Below are 10,755 nucleotides of genomic sequence, written 5' to 3'. Positions count from 1 at the left end.
CTGAAAAAATTGAACATAAAATTATGTAACTGGACATCCAATTGGGAAATGATTTGTGAGAATACATTTAAGGATGAATGTAAGGGTGGAGTGAAACAAGCTTTAAAAAAGTCACCATGCCCGGCTGAAGACATGATACATGTGAACAGGGGAAAGGGAAAAAAAGACTTGAACCAAATTTATGTCGGCCAAGTTGCAATGCTAGCATTTCTGCAGAGCCTAAAAGAGAGGCCACTGTAATTTAACAGTGAACAGCACTGACATCATTCATTATGCTCGTCTGCAGTTTTTATAGTTTGACCCAACTGTACAAAGGGATAAGACACACAGACAGGATCTGCCTTCTTCGCTTTAATGACATTTTAATTCAAGGGGGGGGGAGGAAATAAATAAAAAACAAAACATTGGAAACAGGACTGGAGGTGAGGTTTGGCTGAATGTCAGACTGACGAGATTCAGTCTGAAACCTCAGACTGCCAGCTACAATGCTCCACAGCCTTCAAACCACTAAAAAATAAAAAAAATAAAAAAATAAAATAAAAAGGTACAACTTCACCAAATCACTGAACTTCACAGTTATCTGCAGGCAACCGCATTAGCATGTTTTGCTGCAATGCTGATTTTGTGATGCAAGCTGAATTGGGCAGCCAGTCAAGCTTAACACACACTTTTTAACTGCTATTTGACTATTTGCGGACTATCTTGCATGTAAAGGGTATGAAAATGACACCATAAAGCTGTAAATTGCACTGTAATTCTATGCAATTATGTACAAAGTTGCCTTGACTGTTTTTATCCGTTGCTACTGTGTTTGATGGTCGGGTGCAGTGTTAAGTATCAGACGTCTGACTGCAGCTTCACCTGCTCCACTCTGAAGATCAGTTCCTGTGTCCGTTCATTTACAGAAACAGTAACATTCAAATTAATGTAGAGGCCCAAATCATCCCATGTATACACAGGCTTGCCAAAATATGAGCACAGTGAGATAAAACAAGAATAAACAGGACAGCACACAGAATTCCATCCCTCTAATATGGCTTATCACTTCCCTGTCAACATCACATCTCATTCCATCAACCGTTTCAATTTATCACATGGGGCGAAGGTCTGCAGACTACAGGCTATTTTTGCCATTTATTAAGAAGCAAAGAACCCAATTCTATATTTCAGTGTTAAAAAAAAAAAAAAAGGGAAAATTTGAGTCCAGACACAAGGCTGACCGTTTTCTCGTAGCTTCAAAGGCGTGCTCAGAATCACTCCTTCTGAGCCACAGATAAACATTTTCACTTAGGAGGAATTCAATTTGGTTGGCTACATTTATGTGGGTTTTTTGTTTTTGTTTTTTTATTTTGAAGGTGTGGTGACACAGGAAGTTTCATTATGTTGATAAAACAACATTAAAAACAACCTATTTTAATATTTATTTTGAATTCAAAACTATTAAATGGAATTACACATGTAACATCATACTCATTTTTGTAGCTCTGTAGTTTCCCCAATAATATAATAATAACAATCTGTAATTTTCTTAAATATCTTTAGGAAAGTAGAGGTAACTCTTAATTCTTAGCAGTTCACCCTAATCAGCGTTTAGTCTTAATGTTTGGCCTGTTTTCACAGGAAGAATCATAGAGGCCGAAGGAGGGTGTGAATATAACCTCATGGACTTTTGCTCTTCTAATCTAAAGTGATTTTAAAAAACAAAAAAAAAACACCATGGTTCACAGTCTCAGCTAGTTGTAATTTCTCACTGAAATTACAAGCTTATGATTATGATTATGAGTGCAAACGTATTTTTCCAAAGTACGGTTTCAGTTTGTCATCATTGCTAAACAATTCATTTGCTTCAAATGACTAATCAAAAAGGACAGGAGGGAAATTGCAAATTCAATGATTTGATTGTTTCCACAATAGCATGCAACAGCAACAGCAATGACTGGCAGCACAATCAGTGAACTGATGACCTTTAGGTGTAAATGAAGTTCATGTTTATTTAGATGAAATAATTTAGCTGCTATCAACAACCCTAGAAAACGATTCACCATGAGTCAGGTCTGGAAGTATAAATTTAGAGATGGTAATGCTACAAGTCCAAAGGATGTGACTGTGAGACCTGTGCCATGTTGACTACTGACCAGGACAGCAGTCCTCTGTTTGTGGAATCATTTGTCCTCATGGACCAGTGCCAGAGTTACAACAATTATAAAACTTAAAATCGGTAACTCATAAATCAATGTGATTTTCTTTAAATACCACATTTCTAATGGTGCAAATGGATAAAAGAAGCGCAGACAATGACCACCCTCCCTTCATTGTAGGCACCCAGATAACAGAACAGCACTTGCTCACACATTTGTAGCATAATTTCAGAATCTTGAATGCAGAAGTGTAAACAGGTTAGGATCAGGAAAGAAATAAAATCAGCTTGCAAAACAAGAAAATCATCCACAGATCTGTGTGAGCGTAACACCACCAACATGTCTTGTTAGTCCAAAAAAGTTAAATTTTTGTTGAATTAAATAAGTGAATAGACTACTTGGGGGGGGGGGGGGGGGGGGGGGCACTGACAAGAAAAGAAAAGAAAAAAAAAAAAAAAAAAAAAAAGGAGGGTGGGTGGGTGGGGTTAATGTGGTTTGTACTTCTGCTTGTGATTCCAGAGAGGTATCGGGTGGCAAGTTGACCTGGTCTGGAATTTTTCTTTCACCTGGCACTTTTTCAAATCTTGATGTTTGGTAACACAGTTCATCAGCAGGACAGACCCGCAGCAGCTTCTTTCCTGTGGTCCAGCAGTTGGTGCTGAGTAACATGCTTTTCATGCTTCCTCCGTTCCACACCTGGTTCTATATTTGGAACCAGTGAACCCAAAGCTAATCTGACTTAGTGCTTCTCAATTTGACGCGCCACAGTCTTTCATCGAGAATCAGGAACTCAAACCCAGCCTCTGTCACGGACAGCTTTCCCCACAGCGAAAAACAAAAGAATGAATATGGCTGCTCTGTAAAACTTACAAAAAAAGAATATCATACACCCATTTCATTATTTATTTAGAAAGCAAAAAAAAAGAAAAAGACACACGAAGCAGTGAACAGATTTCTGCAAGCTGGGATTAAGTCTGGAAAAGAAAGAATTTTTGTGACTTTCTTTCGTTTGTATGCAGGAGCGAGTCAAGAATTTAGTGTTCAGTCTGCCCAACTACACTGAGCATTTACAACCATCGTGTCTCAACTGAAAGCACTGTACAGTCTTTTGGGCTTCACAATGATGCTGACAGAGTTTGAGTGTGCACAGCTGTTTGTATACACTGGTCAAAGGGGTGTGTGTGTGTGTGTGTGTGTGTGGGTGTGGGTGTATGCCTAATAGCTGTCACTGAATAAACCTGTATACTAGTCAGGAACTCTGAACACACCAGTATACTTGCCAGTGACCTCAAACAGAGCGTGCATATCTGTACACTTGTGTTCTGTTTGCTATGATCTTGAAGGTGCATCCTCAAAGCTGATGATGCTGGACTCTGGGTGCTGCACTCCACCCGAGGAAGGTGCTCCGCCACTTTGTGACATCAATGATGAGGAGGTGGAGGAGAGGGAGGCACTGATGGCTCCCCCTGCTGTTCTTGGTGTGGAGGAGGGCTCACGTCCGCCTGGTAGGAGCGGCTGTGTGTCGGTTCTGACCTCGTCGTCATCGTCGTCTTCCTCGTCATCCATGCTGGGCCAAGCAGACTGGTCCTCTACGCGTTTTAGACGCTCGTTCAGAGCTTTCAGGGCCAGTTGTCTACAAGGATGAGACGAAGAGAAATGCTTTGCTTCAATGATTTCAGGGCTCAAAACACTAAACTACTGACATAATAAAAAGAAGTGAGTAATGTGTCTCTATGGGATTCTTGTAGGAATTTCATACGTACACACTGAGAGTCTTTAATGATAAAGACTAAAAAGCTGATAATGTTGAACAATATTTAAATTCACCAAAATAAAAAATACATATAAAAAACGAGCAACATCTACCAAGTGGGCCCCTCAGGGAGTTCAAATAACTTGGCTTCAAGTATCTGACACAAGTTTTTGTGTGAGGCAACATCAGACTCAACCCAAACACTGCTTTTCTAATTGTAAAATAAAATGTGACTATTTGAATGGTGCCAAAAGAACAGAAACATTATGTTTGCACTAGTCTAATCAGAATTACATCCATTTTAACTGCGTGTAATTCTGATTAGACTACTTCATACTGCACTAATCTCACCTTTTGTCTCAAACACATCAGGGAGTCAGTGGAAACGAAATACTAGAAATTAAGATTACATCATTGTGCAATTAAAGCCTCCCAACAATTGTGACGCTGAACATTAAGAGAAACACAGAACCTGACAGGAAAAGCACCAATAGAGCTTTTCACATGCGTCAACTCATTTTACCAAAGTTGGTGGTTAAGTCAAAAACTACCGCAAACGTACAAAACTACTGCTGACTCTTTGCTCTTCATTTCCTCCATGGTGCATTACCTCTTATAGTAGTTGTGCCGAGGTGTGACGTAATTAACAAAGAATAAAGTCACACTAAATTGAGTAGATTGGCTGCTGTCGTGACACCCAATCAAGCTTTTTGAGTCAAGATCGGACATGTCAAACTGAATCCATCCATTCCTAGTTATGACAAATCAATACTTACTAGAGCTACCTCACCAAATTCTCTGTTGTCTTTTAGGATTTCTTTTTTTAAGTAGGAGTACCCAAATCTAGCAGTGAAAAAAAAAAATCCTAAATAATGTTTTACTTAACTTTTGCTCAAAAGTCAACTCTAAATTTATTAAAATGTCAAAGAAGTCATTGCTGCTGTGGGGGCATTTATTTCTCTCCAAACATGTAGCCAAAAAAGTTGCAAATGTATAATTCACAATTGTTTCACATCAACAAACATATAATCTAAAGTGGTAACAGTAACTTGTTTTAAGATATCTGTGCTTACACACAGACGTCACTGAACACACTGGCAGACTTTGCTATTCTAGACAAAACACACATGTCACACCCAGTCTTTTCTTTGGTTAACTACATGGCTACTAACAACTACTGTAATATTGTAAAAAATTAAATAAATAACTGTATCATGTTAATGATACACAAGTGTTTAAATTAATATGCAATTCTTATTTTGTACATTTTTTACAGTTACGATTATGGTCTCTTCCCTTACTTTGTAAATTTGCCAAACATGACACCAAACACACACAATAAAGTATATTTTGTAGCTATCCCATTAACAATGTATTATTAATGAATGTGTATTGAGAGTCTGACATTTTAAGAGCTATAACTCAAACGTTCTCTTTTAATAGAACGGCATTAGAATGCCATTAGGAACCTATTCGCACCATTTATTTAATTATGCAGGGACTGTTGGAGTGTGGCCTTAACGTGGGCATTTTAGACCATAATTTGAAATATAAATAGATGAAGGCAAAAATAACATTTTATACAACACTTTACTGAGACAAACTGAGGCTGGTTGTATTCAATGCTTCAATTTCAGTTTAGTGTATGAGGACATATGTTTACAGATGTAAATATTTAACTCCTTCTTGTTTGCGCTCACTCACCTCCTCCTTTCTGCATCCTGTGGGTCTGTCCCAGGTAAGCTGATGGTGATGGAGGAGGGCGCTCCCACGTCGTATCTCTTTACCATCTTCCTGCACACCTTCATCTTCACCAGGGCAGAGTGGACGAGCCCTGCCAGCAGTCCCACAGCTGGCTGCACTGCCTCTGGGAAGAAACTTGCGAAGGCAAAGTGGTCTGACATGTCGCCGCGGCCCCGGCTGTGCCTCTGGTAGAAGCGCAGGTAGACCCATCCGGACAGTGCACCATAACTGTATGAAGCCAGGGGAGCGGAGCTGTCAAGCAATCCAGACAGGCGCAATAAAGCCAGGAAGAGGAGGACCAAAGCTGGTGCTGCTTTGAGTCTCACCTGAAAGGAACAAAAAGACTTCAGTTCTGGTGGCCAAAATCATCGAGGAAGCTACCATTTTATAAAAACTTGTTGGCTTGCAGTTCTCACAATCTCTTTAAGTGAGTTAGATTTAGGAATGGGGAAAACCAACTGGTTAGATGCCGGGTAACAGGCAGAAGTCACAGTCCAAGTGTTTCAACAAATGTTTCAACAAAGTTCCTAACCTGGTCAATTGAGACCAAGAGATTTGAGAAGTGACCCAGTTTCACTCAAACTGGCAACAAGCACAAAAAGCAAAAATGAGGGCAAACTAAGGCAGAATGGCCAAGACATTTCAGAAACTTATTGGGAACATGCCACTAAAGTGTGTCTCAGCAAGAAAAACTAAAACCTTATCTGGACACAGCTGCTCTGCAGACGAGCAGGAAACTAAACCCTAAAATGTAAATTAAAAGACTGCACTATAATCCAAATGTCGAAGAAAATCGAACACAAGCCAACTGGAGAAAACGCTGAACACTTCAGTCTGTAAACTACATGTGCTTACACAGTGATAACTTATGACCATATAATCCCATTAAGAGCAAAAACTGGTGACAAAATGACACTTGGATGAATGAAACCTCTGAAAGCGTTTCACGTTTTGCAACATGATTTTTAAATTAATATACAGATGGTAGAAATATGACAATTAAAAAAAGTTATGTCTCTCCTCCAGCATAAACTACAAACAGACCACTTTTACAGACTTTGGGAAGACGACTTACAAGTGTTACAGTTAAGGCAATAAATCTGTGATATCTAGCTGACAGAAATCTATGTTTTGTTTTGTTTTTATTTATCACTTGATACAAACCCAGCCCTGTGACAGACTGGTGACCTGTTATGGTCAGTCACCTCACACCCCTGAGTTTGAAAAGTTGAAGTGGATGGATGAATTGATAAAGTCCAAATAACAGACCTCTGTAAAAGACCTCTGAGGAGGGGGTGCCAAAACTTCTCTATGCAGGAAAAAAGGTAAAACACCAAATCCCCATATAATGCAAAAATAACGCAATAGATAAAAAGAATTGTTTTGTGTGTGTGTTGGGGCGGGGGGGTCGTTTATTTTAAACACAATTACAGATACAAGCTCATCAAGACTTATCCTGTGTTTGTTCAGACTGTGAAAAGTTGCTGAGTACTTTTTAGCCAACAGTACATCCAAGAAACACCTGAATTTTGCATTATAAAACCACAAATGATTACACATATCATACAAAGCCAGCGATTTTACACTGTACTCCACCATATACATTTGGTTTTATTCTTCAATATATGCACTCCTATCAAAACCAGAAATTCCAACTTTCATCCAGTCTAAAAAAGTGATTTTGAGACACTAAATCTTACATATCTACTAATAATTAATTACTGCTGCACATCTAATGGCAAAGCAAGCAGTCTGCAGGTAATACTCCTAAGCTTGTATTAATCCAGATAATAATTAATAATAATAATAATTCAACATTGACTGGTGTTATATTGATCTGTCACGTCCAAAAAAACAGAGTTTATGCACATATTCTAGAGACTAGTGGTTAGCTTTCCATTGTTATTTGTGCAGTTGTTAGGGTACATACTCAGTTCATCTTTACGCCTTTTTACCCCACCCTCTCTTATTAATTATGCTCACCTGTGGCACTCTGAGCACTGTAGTATCCCCCATGGTCTGCTTCAGCGCCACCAGGACACCTCCCAGGAATCCGGCTGCTCCATGGACACGCACAGCAAACAGGAAGTCCAGGTCAAAGGTAGCCACATAGGTGAGGAGGTAGGAGAAGCCTGCTAACAGGCCTGCAGACACGTTAACCACTGCGAAAAAGATCAGGAGCTCCAGAGCACCCCACAAAGGCTCCAGCAGGCGCCCACAGGCCATTACTGTCCCCACATTGGCTGCCACACCCCAGACGTGCTGCTCCACCACTCCATGGGTTACCAGCGTCCACACCCAAAAGTTGGGTGGAAAAAGGTAGCCCGGGGTCACCCCCAATGCGTATGGAGTGTTGACAGCCCATGAAAGCAGGTACAGCAGTACTACTAGAGCACTTATAGCTTTTACTACTACACTGGTGCTGGCAAGGGCAGCCAGGAAGTGCTGTCGTGCCACAGGCAGGTAACGATTCATTGTGGTCAGTTATGAAGAAGGTCCTCTTTGAGCAACTCTGCCCAAAAGAGTTAAAAAAGCAGAACTAGTTGCCTGTTGTTGTAGCAGTTCTTGAATAATGGAGAGAGGTCAATGATGCCAAGCAAAACAGGAGACACCCGTGGGTCCTGACAGCATCAAAATCCACACTCCTCTGTGAGCCTTCATCCGGATAATGTCTGTGAAGTGGGCATAGGCAGCTTTAGTAATCAATACAGTTAGCTTCTACTCTTCCTACAAACGTTTGTTAGCAATTGTATTAAAACTCATTAAGGGAGTTTGAAGCGTTACAGCTCATCTACCCTTCAAAAGGAACAGTACAGTGGAAAACAAGCAAAACCGCTGATTCTTACAGTTTAACAAAGTAACAAACTTCGGGCTTCAGTAGATAACCTTAGCTGGGGCATTTTAATCAAGCTGGCGACCTTCAGTCGGTGTAGACAAAAGTAGGGCAAGCTTACAAATCACCACCAGTTACCAGACAGGTGCTAGGGGCCAAATATGCCAACAATAAGAGAAGCAAAATAGCCAAGTAGTAATTTCTTAAGAGCAGTCTGGCTGAGCTAGCTTGTAAACACTGATAGCTAAGGCTAGCTAGCTGTCAAACTGAGAGTGTTTCCAAGTACTTTACTTTATGTCCACTGAAGATCAGAAGAGGTTTCGTGTGAGTGTAAAACAGAACAGCTAGGGCCAGTAAAACCTGGTCGATGAAAAAGCCCACCGAGCCCCAGTTCTTAGTCCTCTCGGCCCGGGCTAGCCTGAGGGTTTCCCGTCGCTAGCAACAGGCCCTCAAAACAATATTAAAGACGTTCCCGGACCAGCGTCAGCTCTCATACAGTTCATAGTCTTTCTCATACGACCCTAGCTTCATTGGTTTATTTTAATGTTCTTCTCTCCTTTCAAAGCAGGTTGCCAGACAAAATTATGTTACCTTTCCAGGCACTTCTCCTCCCAGAAAACACCACACAGCGAACTGACCTGCGCTGTCTGCCACCGTCATCAACAATCGGTGAAAAAACGCCGTCGCGTAACTTCCGGACAGCATAGCACTCTGGGATACTGAGTTTTTACACAATCATTTCCGTAAAACGAGTCTGTAAATGATGACTTTCGTTTGCCTACGGTGAAAACTATTTCATTTAGTTTACATTTACTTATATACGCTATTTAATTTGCACTATATTTTAAGTTAAATATTTCACTTTTTTTTTTATCCTGCCTTTATAGTACTTTTACTTTAACCCTTTGAGGTTCACACCAAGAAAATTGCAATTAAAAATAATTTCTTTTGCATTTTTCTATTCATTTAGAACAACAGTAACAAAGTTTAGATATTTTTTTCAAACAACTCCATAGTTTTTTAAACTTGGGCCTCAACCAAACGACTGAGATTTTCATTCATGGTAAAACTGAATACAAAAAATATTTTTAAAAGCTTAACAAAACAGTTATAAACTTCTGTAACTTAGCAGCACAGTAACTGAACAGATACAAGAGAGTTGTAGTGCTACAGGACCAACTGCAACTGCAATTTAGAGGCCTTAGATTTCCTTTATTTCTGGTGATATGCAACAAAGCACTGCTGGTGGGCATTCAGGCACAGAAGCACTTTGCACTTAATCATACAATAATAATAATAATAATAATAATAATAATAATAATAATAATAATAATAATAAACTTTATTTATTTATAAAGCACACTTAAAACCAAGGGTATACCAAGGTGCTTAACAAGTAACATAGAGAACAAGAGGAAGATAATAGAAATAGAAATGGGACCAAAGTAAGCACTAGGTATGCAAGCAGATAACTGTCACTGATACATAGGAGAAGCAGCAGATACAGAACAAACAAGGAATTAAATGAGCATAAAAGTGCATAATGTAAAATCATAAGTGAAATGTTAACCAGAAGGAAAGGCAAGATTGAAGTGGGTCTTTAGTCGTAATTTAAATAGTACAATAGAATCAGAGGTGCGGATAGCGAGAAGGAGGTTATTCCACAGTACCGGGGCAGCCAGAGCAAACGCACGGTCACCCCGAGACTTCAGCTGAGCTCTAGGTTGCGTCAGAAGTAGTTGAGTAGCAGATCTAAGTGTCCTATTACGAGTATGTGGCCTGAGAAGTTCACTAAGATAACTCGGCGCTAATTTATTAATAGTTTTGAACGTAAGGAGTAATATTTTAAATTGAATATGGCACTTTATGGGCAGTCAGTGCAAGCCAGCTAGAACAGGAGTAATAGAGCAGAATTTCCTGGTACCAGTCAAGAGGCGGGCTGCCCCATTTTGGACTGTTTGCAGTCTAAGGAAAAGAGAAGAGGGAAGACCGTAGTACGGAGAATTACAATAATCCAACCTGGAGGTCACAAAAGCGTGAATAAGCTTCTCCAGGTCCTCATGCAGAACATAATGCCTAGCCTTAGAGATAAGGCGCAGTTGGTGGAAGCTAGATCTCACTAGCAGACACTTGCTTATCAAGTTTGAGCGAGCTATCCAGCAATACACCCAAGTTACTGACATAGTCACAGGAAGAGCTAGCAAAGTGACCCAGAGCAGCACAAAGTTGGACATATTTCCACCTTGACACTTCCTTTGAACAGAGGTTACACCAGCCTTGGTTGTCAG

General features: G+C 40.0%; 1 protein-coding gene across 2 annotated transcripts; it reads right to left on the bottom strand.

Moving 5' to 3' along the window:
• Positions 1-3,064: 3,064 nt before the first annotated feature.
• On the bottom strand, positions 3,065-9,157 carry tmem115 (transmembrane protein 115). Of its 2 annotated transcripts, none has more exons than XM_026155132.1 (4): positions 9,059-9,157; positions 7,618-8,306; positions 5,596-5,960; positions 3,065-3,771 (listed from the first exon to the last, which is right to left on the bottom strand). In XM_026155132.1, exons 2-4 carry the CDS (start codon positions 8,107-8,109, stop codon positions 3,468-3,470), a joined length of 1,161 nt encoding a protein of 386 aa, XP_026010917.1. In that variant the 5' UTR covers positions 8,110-8,306; positions 9,059-9,157; the 3' UTR covers positions 3,065-3,467. The 2 variants fall into 2 exon arrangements, with proteins under 2 accessions (XP_026010917.1, XP_026010918.1); XM_026155133.1 differs by lacking the exon at positions 9,059-9,157 and adding an exon at positions 8,759-9,041.
• Between the last annotated feature and the right edge of the window lie 1,598 nt (positions 9,158-10,755).

The sequence above is a fragment of the Astatotilapia calliptera genome, chromosome 20 (genome assembly GCF_900246225.1).
Source record: "Astatotilapia calliptera chromosome 20, fAstCal1.2, whole genome shotgun sequence".
Taxonomy (NCBI): domain Eukaryota; kingdom Metazoa; phylum Chordata; class Actinopteri; order Cichliformes; family Cichlidae; genus Astatotilapia; species Astatotilapia calliptera.
This window is presented reverse-complemented; position numbering and strand designations above follow the sequence as displayed.

Excerpts from the sequence above, each read along its gene's own strand:
- tmem115 (XM_026155132.1), bottom strand. The coding sequence starts at position 8,109 with ATGAATCGTTACCTGCCTGTGGCACGACAGCACTTCCTGGCTGCCCTT. Across the intron at positions 5,961-7,617 it reads CAGTGCTCAGAGTGCCACAG|GTGAGACTCAAAGCAGCACC; the intron begins GTGAGCATAATT and ends TGTTCCTTTCAG. Across the intron at positions 3,772-5,595 it reads CAGGATGCAGAAAGGAGGAG|ACAACTGGCCCTGAAAGCTC; the intron begins GTGAGTGAGCGC and ends TCATCCTTGTAG.